This window comes from Argentina anserina, chromosome 3 (genome assembly GCF_933775445.1).
Source record: "Argentina anserina chromosome 3, drPotAnse1.1, whole genome shotgun sequence".
NCBI lineage: Eukaryota > Viridiplantae > Streptophyta > Magnoliopsida > Rosales > Rosaceae > Argentina > Argentina anserina.
In genome coordinates this window covers 27,669,797-27,688,876 of record NC_065874.1, presented here as the reverse complement: position 1 = coordinate 27,688,876, position 19,080 = coordinate 27,669,797, and the positions used below count along the sequence as shown (strand labels likewise).

The following is a 19,080-nucleotide window of genomic DNA, read 5'->3' as shown; positions in this document are numbered from 1 at the left end:
CACCTAATAGCATGATAAAATGCTTAGAAAATGATACGTAAAATATCAGGTGACGATTTCAGTACAGCTAAATGTTGTTCATAAAACATTGTTCACAAAACACTGTTCATGGTTTACTGTTTTACTAATCACTGGTCCAATGTACTGGTTTACTAAAACACTGTTCGCAATTACTGGTTTACCAAACACTGTTCACAGTTACTGTTTTACCAAACGATGTTCATAGTTACTATTCATGGTACTATTCATGCGTCGCCACTGTTCACCGACCGTCACCAATGACTACCAAGTTTCACCACCACAATCTAAATGACATTCCTAACAACTTCCTAGTTCACCACAAAGTCTAATTCTGAGCCTAAACATTTCAATTAACAAGAATCGAAAAACCCCAATTTAAAAACCTAAAATTTCTTTTCTTCGATTCTCCTAGCACACAACTTTTGGGGTTAAATATTTTGGAGGGTTTGTAGTATGGAAGGAGACCTTCAAAATGGGACAAGAATCGTACCGATTGGTTGCCGGAGGAGGGAGATCCGACGAGTTGAAGTTCGGCGAAATATGCTTTTTCGGGAGAACTTCCGGGTTTCACCGCTCCTAAACGGCGGCGAAATGGCGGGTGGCGCTACCACGAATCGACAGGGGATAGAAGCACTAGGAGGGGAGAAGCACGGCCGGCATCTTCCGCGCCGTCATTAACGTCGATGGTCGCCGACTTGCGGCATCCGCTCTCGATCCTCCCTATATATATATTATGTTTCTTGATGCAATCAAAGCCTAAGGGGCTTCATAAATAATGTCACCATCAGCAGATTCATGATCAGTATAATTGAACTCCATAACTGATTCGGCTAGACAAAGGTTGATTCTTCATAATTTCCAAGAGAACTTGATTATTTAAGATAGAATGAATAGAAAAACTATCCATAAAAGCCATTTCATGCTTTAGAGCATCACTGTTCCAGTACATAAATTACAGAAGAAGAAAAAGTAACAGTACATGATCGTAAATAGACATTAGAGGCCAAATCCTTGCTTGCCCTTTACTGATTTCGCGTACTGTATAAAGAATAATTGCTTTCTGCACACGACGTACTATGGTACAACCAATTAGTAAGAATCAAGAATTAGTCTTCGATCAAAAAAATAAATAAATTTAGTCGTTCTACTAGCGCGCTAGCTAGAGAGCTATGCAAGTACTTCCATACAATGAAGAGCTCAAATAATTGATCAATACGTAGTAGACATGCACATTCGAGTCAAATAGATAGTACTTAAACGCAACTTACCTAATCCATTTCTGCATAACGAATATGTCTCGTACGTAGTTATAAAGTATAAACGTCCACAGACTACGGCATGCTCAAATGCGTTATTCAATCTAGTCCCTCAACAAAAGAATAAAACAACCTACACACTGTTGAATAAGAAAAAGCCAATGATAGGCTGATTGATAGGAATGATAGCAGTTGCATTTCCTAAGTGTATAAAAAACAAAGGATTATATGCATCTAGTGGTTGGTGCCATCTGTGAAGAAATTTGATTCCCTTGGTCACATTTTGGACGTGGAATCATATGAAACTGGTCAACATGATGCTTTCACACAAGAAGTGACACCAGCTTCAAAACAAAAGCCTTGTAGATAATCGACCCTATCTCACTTATATAAAGCCTCCCTCAATATTGCATAGCTGCATGCCTGCATCCCAGACATACAGACAGATATCATAGTCTTACTTTGAATAGCAATGAACTCAACCAGGCCACAACTGTTTCTTTTCCTCCTAATGATCTTGTTCTTCACAACAATGTCACTAGCCGAAGCAGCAAACTCGAAGCTCTTCAGGGAATACATAGGAGCTGAGGGCGTCGGTGTCACATTCTCAGATGTTCCAATCGACCCCGGAGTCGAGTTTCACTTCCTCCTTTCCTTTGGTATTGACTACACAACATCTTCCCGTCCTAAACCCACCAATGGCAACTTCAATGCGTTCTGGGACACAGACAATCTCAGCCCTTCTCATGTTTCAGCCATTAAAGCCCGTCATCGAAATGTTAAAGTAGGTCTGAGTCTTGGAGGAGATACCGTAGCTGGTAAATCTGCAAACTTCACTGTTATATCGATCAATTCTTGGGTAAGAAATGCTATCTCTTCGATAGTTCGGATAACAAAAGAGTACAACTTGGATGGAATCGATATCGACTATGAACACTTCAACACGGATCCTAATACGTTTGCGGAATGCATTGGGAGACTATTTTTCTACCTTAAACAAAATAAAGTTGTGTCATTCACATCCATAGCACCATATGACGATGATTCTGTGCAACCATACTACTTGGCATTGTGGAGGAAGTATGGACATCTCATTGACTACGTTAACTTTCAGTTCTATGCCTACGATAAGGGCACAACTATTTCTCAGTTCATGAAATATTTCGGGATTCAGAGCTCGAATTACAATGGTGGAAAAGTTTTAGTGAGCTTCGGCACAGATCATAGTGGGGGGTTGTCTCCTGAAAATGGGTTCTTTGACGCTTGTGCTAGGCTTAAGAGTCAGGGAAAGCTTCATGGCATCTTTATTTGGTCTGCAGACGACTCCAAGAAGGCTCATTTTCGATATGAGAAGCAATCACAAAGCGTTCTTGCTAGCTAAATGTTTCCTAGCTAGTTTGTTTCCACTTAATTATATTTGTTTTGTATGCTTGAAATTGTATTTCGGCCTAATTAAAATTTTGATTTCCAGCTTGGCTATTTTTTTTATAGCAAACATGTCCTACGTATACATATCTAAAAACTTAAACAAGGATCAGATGCTAATGCATCCGTAAGGATGAAGCTCGGAGGAGTGGTAATTACAGAATGATGCATGAAATGTTTGCTTGTTCTTTTACCCGAGTTTTTTTCTAGATTATCGTATGGTGGGTTTAAGATTTAGTGTTTAGGGTGAAGTTGTATTTATGAAATTGAAAAACGAGAATCACATTCGATCTCTTAACATGTAAACAAAAAGATAAATTATTAATGGAACAAACCTCTATAATTACTCTTGGAACGTTCACTTTAGAACGTATTAAAATTTGATGAGATTTCAAAATTATATATGGCTTGTTGCACCTACACTGCTGAAAAGGACGTACAAGCTAGCCATGCTCCCAGTAAAATGCACCTATAATTCTATCTCCTAGAACATGACAGAGCATGCAGATAGTTGTTGGCATGTTGCTGTTAAAGCCCGGATATATGCAGGTCAAAATCATCATCTCCATTTTCATAGTTCAACGGGTACATATATGGAGACATGGTGATACTTAGCAGAGGTTGGACTTGAAAGGAAAGGCCGGGAGGTCATCTGAAATTGATTGTCTTTGACACCACTCTAAAGTTGTTCAAACAAGTGCATCCTGATTAATAAAATAGCTCATGTGAATTGCTCTATCTTCTCTGGCTATGTTTCTCCCCTATAAGCTACTTCAAACTTCTATGACTACCTAACCGACCAAACTTGCTCTTTCATCAACCTTATATAAACACAATTTAGATCATCCTTTTCAACACACACTTGCACTCGAGAAGCATCATAGCTCACATCTCTCACTTCTCTGCAAGAAGAACAAAGGCAGAGAAGGTAAAAATGGGTGTCGCTCTTTTCTCACTCGCTAGGCTCTTTGTTCTCTCCTTCATTACATTGGGTCTCATTCCTCAGCAAGCTATTGCAAGCATGACCAGAAAGTACACGTTTAATGTACGTGCATTGCATATTTATGTAACTTTCACTTTCTATCACATAATACAACTTCCCTTTGCATTGCTTCTAATTCACGGTTGTCTGTTTTAACGTTTTTGAATGGCTTCATAGGTTCAACTGAAGAATGTGACAAGATTGTGCCACACGAAGAGCATTGTAACCATAAACGGCCAATTTCCCGGGCCTCGAATTGTTGCTAGGGAGGGTGATCGCCTCGTCATCAAAGTTGTTAACCATGTTCAAAGCAACATCTCCATCCATTGGTAATGAATAATGACCAATGCTATTAAGAGAACTCTGGCATATACTGTAATCACATATAGTCGTCACACCTGCATCTAACAAATGGAGGTTTAACAATCCGCAGGCACGGAATTCGACAGCTTCGAAGTGGCTGGGCTGACGGTCCGGCATACATTACACAATGTCCGATTCAAACCGGCAACAGCTATGTGTACAATTTCACCATTGTTGGCCAAAGAGGCACTCTTTGGTGGCATGCTCACATTTCATGGCTAAGATCAACAATCTATGGCCCCCTAATCATTCTTCCCAAACGTGGTATTCCTTATCCATTTACCAAACCCTATAAGGAAGTTCCCATCATCTTTGGTAAGTTTCTCATTAGTCCATATATTACCTGCAAATGATCATTAGTTCATATTCCCTAAATTGCATTCGGGTATGAGCAGTTAGTGGTAGTAAAGAGCCACTTCGATCATTACCCCAGTTATGTTTCTATGTGGTATCAATTTTTTACTCTCCTGTCAAGAAAAATTACTCTAGCTAATCAGAAAACTTGGTAAAATGCTTGAAACTACAGGAGAATGGTGGAATGCAGATCCTGAAGCAGTCATCAACCAGGCATTGCGAACCGGAGGAGGACCAAATGTTTCTGATGCTTACACCATCAATGGACTCCCAGGGCCTTTGTATAACTGTTCTGCCAAAGGTAACAAAGTCAAGTTTACATGATGTGTATTGTTTATACTTTATATGACCCGTAAATTAATTAAGTGTGTCAACATTTGTACCAATAAGACATCAAATATATCATACCTGTTGATACATTTGCATATATGGATTATGCAGATACTTTCAAGCTGAAGGTGAAAGCTGGAAAGACATACCTTCTGCGCATTATCAATGCAGCACTGAACGATGAGCTCTTCTTCAGCATTGCAAACCACACGGTCAAGGTGGTAGAAACTGACGCAGTTTACACCAAACCCTTCGAGACCAGCACCATTCACATTGCCCCGGGACAAACCACCAATGTTCTTCTCAAAACCAAACCCAACTACCCAAATGCCACATTTTTCATGACCGCAAGGCCATATGTGACCGGTTTAGGCACCTTTGACAACTCTACTCTTGCCGGCATTCTTGAGTATAAAACGACCACACTTCACTCAACCCTCCCATTGAACAAACTTTCACTCCACAAACCAATTCTCCCAGCTCTAAATGACACATCCTTTGCAACAAAGTTTGCCAGCAAACTCCGCAGTTTAAACACTCCACAATTTCCAGCAAATGTCCCACAAAAAGTTGACAAACATTTGTTCTTCACAGTAGGGCTCGGAACCAACCCATGCAGCCAACAAAAGCACAACAACCAGACTTGCCTGGGACCCAATAATAGTTCTATGTTTGCTGCTTCAATCAACAATATTTCTTTCACCATGCCAAACACTGCCTTGCTTCAATCCCACTTCTCCGGCCAATCCAATGGGATTTATTCCCCTTATTTTCCTATAAGTCCTTTAATCCCATTTAATTACACTGGAGCTCAGCTTAACAACACTAACGTCGGTAATGGTACAAAGCTAATGGTGCTTCCGTTTAACACTAGTGTGGAGTTGGTGTTGCAGGACACTAGTATTCTTGGTGCTGAAAGTCATCCTCTTCATCTTCATGGATTCAACTTCTTTGTTGTTGGTCAAGGGTTTGGGAACTTCGACCAAAATAAAGATCCTAAGAAGTTCAATCTGGTTGATCCTGTTGAAAGAAACACCGTAGGTGTTCCCTCTGGCGGGTGGACTGCGATTCGGTTTCTTGCAGACAACCCAGGTTAGCTAGCAATCTAATGTGTTACATTTTCTATTAGCAAGCTAGATAATAAACTATATCTTGTTTTAGTACTTTGATTGACATTGTAGGTCGGATAACATAGGGTCTTATATACTCATGGAAGGACTAGCACTACTTCTATATGGAACTATTTGCTAATGAATTTAATCTCAATTGAATTAGGTGTTTGGTTCATGCATTGTCACTTGGAGATCCATACAAGCTGGGGCTTGAAGATGGCTTGGGTAGTCTTGGACGGAAAGCTTCCCAATCAAAAGTTGCTTCCTCCCCCACTGGATCTTCCCAAATGTTGATACGGAAAGCTTCCCAATCAAAAGTTGCTTCCGCCCCACTGGATCTTCCCAAATGTTGATACATGCTGAACTACCTCCGAGTCTGATCACAACGTTTCACCAAGAATTTTGTAACCCATCGGTTTTATTCTTTGGCCTAATTGATGTTTCATTTTTCTGTCATTGTTGCCTGTGCAGCTTAAAGGCAATGATATCCATCTGTAACATTTTAATTTCTTGATGTAAGAGGGCTCACAACAATAATGTCACAATCAGATTGTTGCCTCTCTTCTCATTTCTTGCTATGTTTATACCTAGGCATATCTCTACAAAGTTCAAATTTTATAGTCCAACAATGAGACCATTTAGAGCACATAAGAACTTCTCTATGCTTTTTGTGCCATTGCCGCCCATGAGCATAAATATAGGATTGTGTTTTCCCCCGAACTTATATAACAAGTAATGTTAGGAAATAATATTCCGGGGCCGAACATGGTAAAGTAAATTCAATTTACCTCTAGAACCAAGGCTACAAACTACAACCTTCAACTTGTCGAATTCCTTCTTCTTCTGTTTTATCAATGATAACAAATGCAAGTTTTAGTGTGTATTGATATTACCAGAAGCAAATTTTATTTTATGAGTCATACGATAGATAAACAGATGCTTCCATTCGATGGAGCCTCACAATAATTGACCAGTACCATATACGCATTGAGTCAAATAGATAGCAGTTCATTCAATGCAATCTGCATATAATCAACATGCGCCATAGAGGCCAACATGCATGTACCTTGGATAATTATAAACACCCAAAGATTAGTGAAGGTTTTTTTGTGAGCCATGCCATATAGGTCTTAACAAAACAACCTACAGGTTTGTATACCTTGTAAAAATGTTACATAGTTACAAAAATGAGGGATTATGCATCATCTATTGATTAATGTCTGCCCCTAAAACATTTTACCCTGGACGGGGAATCAAATGCACTTGGTTTACAAATGAACGGCAGGATCCTTCGGTAAAGAAGTCACACCAGCTCCAAAACAAATTTCTTGTAAATAACCAATATTCCATCCATACCTCACTTGTATAAAGCCTCCCCCACAAGTTTGTACAGCTGCATCTCAGAACTAAAGATTACAGGAATCCAATATTCCTGAATTTGATAGATATGGACTCAACCAGGATCCAACTCTTTCTTTTAGTTGTAATGCCATTGTTTTTCATGACACTGTCATCAGCCGACGCAGCCCCAGGAAACTCGAAGCTCTTCAGGGAATATATAGGAGCTGAGGACAAGGGTGTCACATTCTCCGATGTACCGATAGATCCCCGAGTCGAGTTTCACTTCATCCTCTCCTTTGCTATTGACTACACACCAATTTCCCATGCAAAACCCACGGATAGCAGATTCAACTTCACAACACCCTCCCATCCAAAACCCACCAATGGCAAGTTTAATGTGTTCTGGGACACAAAGAATCTAAGCCCTTCTCATGTTTCCGCTATTAAGGCCAGTCATCCAAATGCTAAAGTCGCCGTGAGTCTTGGAGGAGATACCGTAAAAGGTAAACAGAGCGCATACTTCAGTCCTACATCAATCAATTCTTGGGTCAAAAATGCTATCTCTTCAATAGTTCAGATAGTGAAAGAATACAAGTTGGATGGAATTGATATCGACTATGAACACTTCCAGACAGATCCCAATACATTTGCTGAATGCATTGGGCAACTGTTATCCCACCTTAAGCATAATAATGTTGTGTCTTTCACATCCATTGCACCATATGACAATGATTCTCTGCGGCCATATTACTTTACATTGTGGAGGAAGTATGGGCATCTCATCGACTATGTTAATTTTCAGTTTTATGCGTATAATAAGGGCACAACAATAACTCAGTTTATGAAACATTTTGAGACCCAGAGCTCAAATTACAAAGGTGGCAAGGTTCTAGTGAGCTTCGGAACAGATAATAGTGGGGGCCTGTCTCCTAGAAATGGGTTCTTTGAGGCTTGTGGTAGGCTTAGAAGTCAGGGGAAGCTTCATGGCATTTTCATTTGGTCGGCAGATGACTCTAAGAAGGCTGACTTTCGTTATGAGAAGAAATCACAAGAATTCCTTGTTAGCTAGAAACCCTTTTTTCCTTTTTAGTTCTTTATTTGTTGTTATTGTGTTCATCTAAGCAAGCAGGTACTATGCAGAAAACTTATACACCATTACTTGTATTTATATATATGAGGAATTGGACAAGGTTGCAAATGTGCACCTCAACCAAAGCAGGAATACCTGAACTGGAGAACATATCTGTACTCCTAATTGAATAATTTGTATGTAAAACTCTTCAGCTTTGTAGTATACAGTACCATTTCTTTTTATTCCAATGAGCTAGCATAAAGGTAAGAACCGAAATGAAATATTCAAAACCAAACTAAGTAAGAACGTAAATGAGCTAGTAGAAGGTAAGAACCGAAATGAAATATTCAAAAGCTAACCAAACTAAGTAACTAACATCATAGTTTCCCTAAATAAAATAATAATAGAAAATTACTTAGTAGGACTAGACAACATTTAAATTAACTAAAAACTAACTTTCTACATTTCTTATACAAATTAGGACATAAGTCCAAGCTCAAAAATAAGTGTACCAAAACTAACTAAGTAATTAATGTTGAAATGTCCAAAATATCATTATTTTCGGAAAAATTACCACACTGTCATTCTCAGATTTAATAAAATATCATATGACATGTGACGGTTTTATATTATGTAGTCTTTATTTGTAAATTTTGGTAAACAAATCAAGAAGTGACTTTTTTGTGAACTAAAATATTATTTGATACTTATTAGTAGTTTGTTAAAACAAAAAAGTAACTAACACTGTAGACTTCAACCGAAAAAAAATTTGGTGGAAAGAGTTCGGATAAAGAAATGAATATGGAAGCGTTAATGAGTAAGTCATACCTTGTGGACCCTCTCAAGCATATAAGTGAATGCCATTGCCTTTAGGGGCGGATTAGCTGATCAAACTCCAATCATTATAAGCTTTTGGAAAACATCTCCGCACAGATTGAACCATCTGCATCTGAGCATCTCCACATCTTCATTTCAATGTAATGCCAGTAAACCATGCAATAACATGCCGTAGCAGATATGCACAATACAAGGACCCCGATCATATATCCAATATCAAAGCGATAACAAACAAGAAGCAAAGGATAACTGGCACAGTTTGTTCCATTGACTGAAATCATGATCCCCAGATTCCCATCTATAACAATGCAATTGATACAGTTGACAGAAACTGCAATAACACAAGACAACAGTTGCACAAGGAATCGAAACTGAGCCAAAATTTCCATTGCAATCAATAATATAACAAACAAACACATTCCCCCCTCCTAAATCGAATTACCCCAACCTGTCGATCCATAAGACCAGATTCCACATTGACTCGAAACATGTTCATCAACTCTTCCTCCTCTTCTCCTCCGAAGCATCACCCTCGCCGTTCTCCAACACCTCTTTCTTCCTCCTCTTCTTCTTCTTCTCTTGCCTCCTTAACTCTTCACTCCCCATTTTACTTTCCCCATCCTCCTCCTCCTCCTTTATTCCACCCGCATTTTCGTCCACATTGTCCCTCTTCTTTTTCTTCTCCTTCTTACCCATCTCACTCTCACCATCTCCATCCCCAATTCGACCTCCATTCTCACCAACATGACTCTTCTTCTTCTTCTTCTTCTGATCATCAACCTCTGCAATTTCACCTCCATCATCCTTCAAATTACGGCTCCCAAGCTCAGCCTCGATGGCGTCAACATGCCGGTGGCTTCTGGGCTTGGAAGTGACGTCCCGGCTGGCGGCGAAGCTCTGCGAGGGGTAGTCCGCGGCGGTGGTCTCGGCGTCGTCGTTATGAGACTCGTCGGGCCTCCGCTTGCCCTTGAGCTTGAGATGGAGCTGCTCGAGCTCCTGGAACGAGGCGAGGGCGCGTCGGACGAACCAGCAGGTCTCGTGAGACGCGACGACGGAGGCGGCGCCAGGGTCGCCGCAGACGGAGTGGGCGGAGAGGAAGGAGGTGGCGTCGGAGAGGGAGATTGGGTCGGAGGAGAGGACGTGGCTTTGGACGGTCTTCATGGTTTGGAGAGAAGAAAGGTTTCAAAGGGCTTTCATTCTTTTAGGGAGGAGGCGGACTCTTCTTTGTGAATCAATAACTCAGGGGTTTAAGAGGAGAGCTAAAACCCTAAACTGGTTCCCTAAATACTATTGGAGTTTAATTCACCTCACCGTTTTTTAGCTTTGCTTTTTCTTGATGGTATTTTATGTGTGCCGCTCTATTTCCACATTTGATTGGGTGAAATTTGATATTATGAATTTCTATTAGGTTGGGAATGATATTGACGAATCAGCAATTGGGTTAATCGTAATTTAGGTTAACCTAGGTTAGCAGTAAAAGCAATAATTGAACGAGTAATATTGTTTTGACAGTGGATGGTGGTAGAACTCAACTCTGCAGTCCTTGCCGAAGAGACGCACTCCCGCCCTTTGAACCCAAAACCTTGTTGTTTGCTTTCTCCTCTCTAATCTCTACTCGGTACGTTTTCCTCTATCATTCTTCTTCTGGGTCTTCTTCCTTGATCAGAGAACACTGACTCCAATTCAATTGAAATTGATTCTAATCTCCGCTTACAGTTTATGCTTTCTGTAATTCCTTAAAATCTGCGCATTTATATATATTTGCTTCAGAATCTGGTCTCTAATTGATTTGATTCCACACTGTTCTTCAATATATTTTAGTGATTCAATTCATTGCGGCTGCTCTTTTATCCTGTTTAACTTTCAAAACCTATGTTTGCTTATGCTAAATGAGATATATGCTTATGTTGCGTAATTCGAATATCGATTTCTCTGTCAGTTTGCTTGTTTGTCATGTAAAGAAGAGCCTGCTTTTTTTTTTTATGAATGCTGGTTGTGTTAGGCATTTGAACTCAGTCTATGTTTTTTTTCTTTGAGTTGATAAGAGATGTCCCTGTTAATTTTCGCCAACGATCGAGGCTCTTTTAATTTTTAGATAAATCACAAGTTTGTTACAGTAGTTGCAAATCCTTGTGTATGTTGTCGTTTCTTTTAAAAACAGCAATACCTCATCAAGGATGATGGTTAGTCATTGCTATGGACCAAACCAAGGGCATGAATCTCATACTCTCTGCTTTTATTATTTCTCTTAGATTTTTTTCACTCTGATATTGATAAACACGATGATGAATAAAGTCCAAACCAAAACAATAGCCTTCACAAAAGAGCCCTTTCATCGAAGTAGAAGGGCATTGCAGAATGTAAGACATTTTGATTTCCATTTATTCTGTATACTTCTTACAAGTAAAGTGATGTCTTTACCATTAAATGCCCGCTGTTGTTTTTTCCTGAAGAGCACAATGGCAATTCAATGCTATGTCCCAATCAGAGATCAGCAAAATGCCTGCAACTCAAGTTTCTCTTGGTAGATATTACAATGGCAATCGAAAACCAATCAAAGGTGGCTTGTTGGATGCCCGCTTGGTACATTCTCACTCTTTAGTTATTCTTTCAAGTTCTTTGTAGCTTTGTTGAAGGAAATTTTGTGGTAATAATGGTATTAAACATATGAGGCAGGGTAAAGAGAAAAATATGGCGGTTAGATATCCTGTTGATTGAATAGCATTGGTGGATATCCTGTTTGTTTGGATGCAATTCCCATGCATTTTTACATTGATTTCTGACGAGTGTAGTTAGAAATATAAAACAAAGAAATGAATTGAAATTGGCACCCTCTTTTCCGAAAACAACATTCCTTAATATCGTTTTGCATCAGTGTTCTACGATGTACATGTTCATGACAAAATGAAGGGAGGGGTAGGTGGTGGGTGTGATTTCCATAAAGAGAGTGCCAATTTCACCCCCACACTGGTATATCTATGTAGTAGTGTTTTAAGTGTGGATTATGCTTGTTTTTTTTTTTCCTTCTCTAAATGGCGGTCTATTTCTCTTTTTTTCTTTCTTTTTTTGAAATATTGCTATAATCTTGGCTTCAGGGCCCTGCAAATAAGAATTCTGGTGACTGTGAGACATGTGGTGCAAAACTCGTGGATTGTCCTGGCCACTTTGGATATTTAGTGCTTGATGTCCCTGTTTTTAATGTTGGATATCTAAGTACTGTTGTGGACGTTCTGAAGTGCATTTGTAAGGTACAAAGATATGTTTATTCCATTTTGGATACATGTCATTAATTATGCCTTTCTGTATTATGATTTCGTAATATCCTAACAACTTTGCTTAACATCTTGTCATACATTTCATCAGTTAGATTGTGGCTTGACATAGTCAGATGTACACTCGATATTTAGATTTAGGACATTTATTTACATTATAGATAGTTGTATTAATCCAAGAAGGACATCAACAAAGCTTCAAAAGATATTGTACCAGTCATGAAAAACTTTGTAGTTAAGTTTGGCATACATGTGAATGTGGAAAGTTTCTTATTGGGCCAGCTAGAACAATGTGGTGAACACCAGACCAGATTAATGATCAAGTTAAAACATCAGCTCAAATTGTAATTACTGAAAAAGGTGTAGCTTATGAAAGGACTGGGGCGGCATTTGGTATACTGAAAAAGGGTTTCTGGTTACAGTTGATCATTATCAGTGGGATTCAAACTTCTAATTTGATGTATATGATTGTCTACAGAACTATAAATTGAGGCACAAGAGGTTATTCTCTGAAAGGTATAAAATTATTGGATAAGAAAAAGGTACAGCAGAATGTAGGTGGACAGAAGTCCACATAGTAGGAAATTGAGATTTCTCTCAACCAAATAAAACAAACCAGATAAAACATTGTAGGACAATACCCCACTCCTAGACTACAGCTTTGCGCCCTAGATTACAGCAGCCTTCCAACCTAATAGAATGGAAGAAAAATAGTATTTAAAAGCCTTTGAACCAGAAGCCAGAGAGCTGCCCCTTATTTTACTTTACCTGGCTCCTCCTTTGGTATTTGTAAGTAGTCTTCAAAGGTTTTTTCTTTCTTTCCATCTACAGGACCTCAGATGACAGCGGGAACACTAACTCTTGGAGAACCTTGCCTTTCTTCCCTATCCAAACCCGACTTTGTGATGGCATAAAAGAACATGGCTTTCATCTGGGTTCTCCCAAGTGACTATAGCTTCCCTAAATGAACCTTTCCGGAGAAAAGAAGCAACTTCACAGTGAACAACATGACAAAACACTCACCCCTCCACAACTTTCATTTTATAGTATTTCTGAATATTCATTGTTGCCTTGTTAGGGCTTGTCTTTGTACTCAGAGACAGTAATGCACTGCTATTTAGAATTTCGGTTTTGCTTTCTTTGGTGCCTGTTCAATTTTGTTTCCAGATACCCTATCCCTAGAAGACATAAAAAAGGCCGCTTTGATCTTTTTGATTTGATGTTATCTTACTGCAACACAAAACTTCCCCATTGGAATTTCATAGGTTCTTACATTATATATGTGTTTTTTTTTTGGGCGGTTGGGAGTTTAATGTCTGGCAACATCTGAACTCTTCTATCAATTGGTACGGTGATACTAATTTGCCTTCTGTTTTATTTTTGCATCTTTCAATCTATTGTAAGTGCTTGCCTTCTGCAAGGGATGCTATTACTGCAAAGGTTGATTTAGTCTAACTACCTTATGTTTCTTGTACAGTCATGCTCTCGAATAATTGTGGATGACAAATTACGCAGTGGCTTTCTAAATACTGTGAGAGATCCCAAAAAGGATAAAAGCGTCACGGTGAAAGCAATAGTGAAGAAGTGTACTAGCATGGCAAGCAATAATAGATCAGTGAAGTGCCTGAAATGTGGATATATGAATGGTAGGACTTCAAAATTTTGTCATTTCTTTTTTCTGGGAGCTTCTGTCATGCTTATGGATGCTTTGTTTGCATCTTTTATTTTATGGGTCATATATTCATGAAAAGCAGCTTTTTTTAGAATCTTTATATGGTTTTATATGCTAGTGATCTTCTTGTTCACTAGTTGTTTCTATAAAGAGAATTTCGAGAGAGAGAGAGAGAGAGAGAGAGGCTCAACTGACATGTTATTTGTTTAGTGGCAACTTTCTTATGACAAACTGAGAAATCCCAGACTGTGAGAAGGTCCACGCATGAGAAAGTTTACAGGAACCCAAAACAACACAAAGTATGCAACTTACATTTCTACCATATGGACACACAGACATAGACCCGTAAAAGCTGTTGACACAAAAGTGAAAAGAGGATCAATGACAATTTTGCCCGCAACTCTATCTTCTCCTCCCTATGCTCCTCATAAGTTTGATGTTACTTTAAAACCAAATTACACAGATAGTGAAAAATAAATGATGTGCTTTGCTTTTATGTTCTAAACTTAGTTTTCAAATAGGGGACATGCTTCTTCTAGTAAATAAGAATGGGCTTCAATTGTAAATGTAACATGTTGCATTCGATGTGGTGGACCTGATAACACATATTTGGCATTTTGTCATATGTTGCATTGGTTTCCATCTTTTCAACCTACAATTGTCTGTTCCAGCTTAAGTGTGCCACTTGTTTGTTTAGTGCCTCATATGGTGGAATATATTGATATCTTCGATATATTCTGGTAAGGATCACCTTCGTATCAATTCTGTTACAGGTTCAGTGAAAAGAGCTCAAGGTATGCTGGCAATTGCTCATGGTGTTGTGGATGACTTTAAATCAGTGACTCCTGTCATGAAGGAGTCCAAAGCATCCATTAATCTGCAACCTCATATGCTTGACCCTAAAAAGTGTTGTGTTTTTGGCTCGTTGATGCATGTTGGAGTTAGGATTCAGTAATCAAATCCAGGTTTAGAAAGGAAATAAGTTAGCACAGCTTTTCTATATGTTTTAGGAGAGTATATCTTCCAATATTCTATTATGATTTGTGTTAGGTTTAGTAATCCTAGTCCATATTGTATCAAGCAGCCCCTATTGATATAAATAGGGCTGCAGGGAGGTTTTTAGACACAGAGACAGAAATCCTAAAGGGAGAGCTAAGGGTGATAGAGAGATAGGAGCTAGACAGGGAGGGGTTAAGGTCTACAATAAGTACTTATACCTAAATTCTTCAGTACTAGTAAATCTCTCAAGAGAGATCACAGTGGAGGTAGGCTTCAGCTGAACCACTATAAATTTGGTGTGTTTCTGTTTACTCTTCTTTGCTTATATCGCAAATAACTATTAAGATCTAAAGACGCTTATAACAACACGTGGTATCAAGAGCTGGTTTATTTTGCGATGTCGATTGGCAAAGGAATGGCTGAGGCAGGAGAGGTGAGAGCGTCCATAAAGCTATTCAATGGCAAGGACAACTTCACGCTTTGGCAGAGGAAGATGAGGAACGTTCTGATCCAGCATAAGGTTGATGTAGCTCTTGAAGCATCAAAGCCTACATCAATGTCTGATGCAGATTGGGCAGAAAAGTGTAAGATAGCAAAGAGTTGCATTGACTTGCATCTTGCTGATAATGTTGTGCTTCAGATCGGAGAGGAGCTGACTGCAAAGCAGGCATGGGACAAGCTGCAAAGCGTTTATATGGGTACAACCATCAGCAACAAGCTACTTTTGAAGGAACAACTCTTTGGCCTCAAGATGGAGGAAGGGGATGATCTTACTGATCATATATCCAAGTTTCAGAAGTGCATAATTAACTTGGAGAAGGTTGGGGCAAAGATGGGAGATGAGGACTCGGCTATGATGTTACTACAGTCTTTGCCATCATCATTCAAACACTTCAAGACCACCATGATATTCAACAAAGAGACCATCACACTTGCAGGAGTGTGTGAGAACCTGGAACAATATGTCAGGATGCAGAGGGAAGACGATAATTCCCAAGCACGAGGACTGAGTGTCCGAGGGAATGAGAGAGGAAGGTCTAAGAGTAAAGGTGGTGGATTTGAAGACAAGGGCAGGTCTAAATCCAAGGGAAAAGGCAAAGAAAAGAAGAAGGATGGTTGCTTCGTATGTGGTTCACCCGACCACTGGAAAAGAAATTGCAAACAATGGACGGAGAAGAAGGCGCAGATGCTTGGAGGAAGCTCCCAGTCAGCCAATGTCGTTATTGGGAATGATAGCGATGATGGAGAACTCCTTGCAATCTCAGCCAGCTCCGGCGCGCCTAGACATTGGACCTTGGACACAGCCTGCACATTTCACATGTGTGCACACAAAGATTGGTTTGACACATATGAAGAGAGGGACACCGGATCAGTTTTGATGGGGAATGATTCACCAAGTAGAATCATGGGAATCGGCACAGTAAAGATCTCAATGTATGATGGCATTGTCAGAACATTGGGAAAGGTCAGACACATTCCACATTTGAGCAGAAATCTGATTTCTCTAAGTCTATTGGATAGGGAAGGATTGTGGTATAAAGGTAACAATGGAGTGCTCAAAGTCGGAAAGGGTCAGTTGGTCTACATGAAAGGTGTGTTGCAGCCTGATAATATGTATAAACTCACAGGTTCTACAATAGTAGGTGGAGCATCAGTTTGTACGGAAGAAGACAAGACTGAGCTCTGGCATAGACGGCTAGGGCACATGAGTCAAAGGGGGCTGCAAGAATTACATAAGCAAGATAAGCTAGAAGGCATAACGAGTTGCAGCCTTGACTTCTGCAAGTATTGCACACTCGGTAAGCAGACCAAGGTATCATTCAAAGTGAGCAGCAGTGAGAACAAATCCAAAGGAGTATTAGACTATATTCACACAGATGTTTGGGGGCCTGCATCAACAAAATCGTTGGGTAAGGCCAGATACTTTGTCTCTTTCATAGATGATTTTTCAAGGAAGGTTTGGGTTTACTTTATGAAGTCAAAAGATGAGGTCTTTCCAAAGTTCAAGGAGTGGAAGGCTGAAATCGAGAACCAAACGGGCAGGAAAATCAAAGTGTTGAGAAGTGACAATGGAGGTGAATATATAAGTAATCAGTTCTTACAATTCTGCAAAGATGAAGGCATTACAAGACACTTTACTGTTAAGAAAACTCCCCAGCAAAACGGTGTTGCAGAGAGGATGAACAGAACTCTCTTGGAGAGAGAAAGAAGCATGAGGCTTCATGCAGGGTTGTCTGAAGAGTTTTGGGCAGAATCGCTTAATCATGCTTGTTACTTGATTAATCGATCACCTTTAAAGGCTATTAACTTCAAGTGTGCAGATGAGGTATGGTCTGGAAAACCAGTTGATTATTCCAACTTAAGAGTGTTTGGATGCAACGCCTTTGCGCATATTCCCAAGGATGAAAGAACCAAGCTGGAACCAAAGTCACTTGAATGTGTGTTTATTGGTTTTCAGAGAGGAGTAAAAGGTTATAAGTTGTGGGATATAATCAATGAGAAAAGAGTGCTCAGCAGGGACGTTGTTTTTGATGAGAAGACTATGCCGTTAAATATAGAAGCTAATAGTAAGGAGGAGAAGATGACTGTTGCTGAAAAAGATGAAGAAGCAATCGAGATATCATTAGCTAAACGATCAGTTGAAGATTCTCAAGCTCAGGTGGAGCAAGTAGGGAATGATCAAGTAGCCATTGAGGAACCAGAGCAGCAACAACAGTCACCAGTTAGGGCTCAGGTGGAGCAATCCCCACGTAGGGGTCAAAATCCTCCCATCCCACAAGAACCTGAGCCAATGAGGCGAGTCATAGCACTTGACAAACCAAAGAGGAATTTAAAGAAGGTACAACGGTATGGATTTGAAACCGAAGAAGATGTGAGTCATGCTCTGACCATAAGTCAAGGTGATCCAAGTACTTATCAAGAAGTTATAGAAAGCGAAGAAAGGGAAGGTTGGATTGGTGCTATGGCAGAAGAGATGGAATCTCTGCATAAGAATTCCGTGTGGGAGCTGGTTCCTAAACCCAAAGAAAGAAAACTTGTTGGCTGCAAGTGGGTGTTTAGGAAGAAAGAAGGAATACATGATGATGATGCCATAAAGTACAAAGCACGTCTTGTGGCAAAAGGGTATTCGCAGAAAGAGGGAGTGGACTATGACGAGATTTTCTCTCCGGTGGTCAAACATACTTCAATACGGTTGTTGTTGTCTATAGCAGCTCAGTATGATATGGAGATTGAGCAGATGGATGTTAAAACTGCGTTTCTTCATGGGGACCTCGAAGAAGACATTTACATGTCGCAGCCGGAGGGTTTTGTCGAAACAGGGAAAGAGAATCTGGTTTGTCGACTAAAGAAGTCTCTATATGGACTCAAGCAATCGCCAAGGCAGTGGTACAAGCGTTTCGACACATACATGCTGAAGATAGGCTACACAAGGTGTCAATATGACTGCTGCGTTTACTACCATGTATTCGAAGATGAGGAGGTAATTCTACTACTACTGTATGTAGATGACATGCTGATTGCATGCAAGGATATGTTGAAAATTCAGAAACTTAAGGAAAAGTTGGGGGCTGAATTCGACATGAAGGATCTAGGAGCTGCACAGAAGATCCTTGGAATTGAAATAAGAAGGGATAGAAACACAAGTGAAATATGGCTGTCACAAGAGAAGTACATTATGAAGGTACTTGAACGGTTCAACATGGATGAAGCTAAGGTTGTTTCTACCCCATTAGCTGCACACTTTCGGCTGAGTGCAGAGCATAAGCCATCAAATCAAAAGGAGATTGATGCGATGAAGAATGTTCCATATGCTAATGCAGTAGGGTGTCTCATGTATGCAATGATATGCACAAGACCAGATTTAGCTCAAGCATTGAGTGTTGTCTCTAAGTATATGTCAAATCCGGGAAAGCGTCATTGGGAAGCAGTGAAGTGGATTCTAAGGTACTTAAAGAGAACTAGGCAGTTTGGAATCAAGTTTGAAAGAAAACAAGAAGAAGCTTGTGTGGCTGGTTTTGTTGACTCTGATTTTGCAGGAGACTT

At 39.7% G+C, this 19,080-nt stretch overlaps 4 protein-coding genes across 4 annotated transcripts; 3 read left to right on the top strand and 1 right to left on the bottom strand.

The window, feature by feature from the left end:
* Positions 1–1,714: 1,714 nt before the first annotated feature.
* Positions 1,715–2,756, top strand: LOC126789286 (chitinase 2-like). The gene has a single exon (XM_050515414.1). The coding sequence runs from the start codon at positions 1,750–1,752 to the stop codon at positions 2,656–2,658; it is 909 nt and encodes a 302-aa protein (XP_050371371.1). The 5' UTR covers positions 1,715–1,749; the 3' UTR covers positions 2,659–2,756.
* An 836-nt stretch (positions 2,757–3,592) lies between these two features.
* LOC126789280 (laccase-17-like) lies at positions 3,593–6,495 on the top strand. Its single transcript, XM_050515407.1, has 6 exons — positions 3,593–3,747; positions 3,862–4,013; positions 4,118–4,362; positions 4,574–4,702; positions 4,843–5,823; positions 6,007–6,495. Exons 1-6 carry the CDS (start codon positions 3,637–3,639, stop codon positions 6,135–6,137), a joined length of 1,749 nt encoding a protein of 582 aa, XP_050371364.1. The 5' UTR covers positions 3,593–3,636; the 3' UTR covers positions 6,138–6,495.
* A 412-nt stretch (positions 6,496–6,907) lies between these two features.
* LOC126789284 (chitinase 2-like) lies at positions 6,908–8,618 on the top strand. The gene has a single exon (XM_050515411.1). The coding sequence runs from the start codon at positions 7,291–7,293 to the stop codon at positions 8,251–8,253; it is 963 nt and encodes a 320-aa protein (XP_050371368.1). The 5' UTR covers positions 6,908–7,290; the 3' UTR covers positions 8,254–8,618.
* A 716-nt stretch (positions 8,619–9,334) lies between these two features.
* Positions 9,335–10,350, bottom strand: LOC126789288 (nucleolar protein 58-like). Its single transcript, XM_050515417.1, has one exon. It carries the CDS (start codon positions 10,252–10,254, stop codon positions 9,589–9,591), a length of 666 nt encoding a protein of 221 aa, XP_050371374.1. The 5' UTR covers positions 10,255–10,350; the 3' UTR covers positions 9,335–9,588.
* Between the last annotated feature and the right edge of the window lie 8,730 nt (positions 10,351–19,080).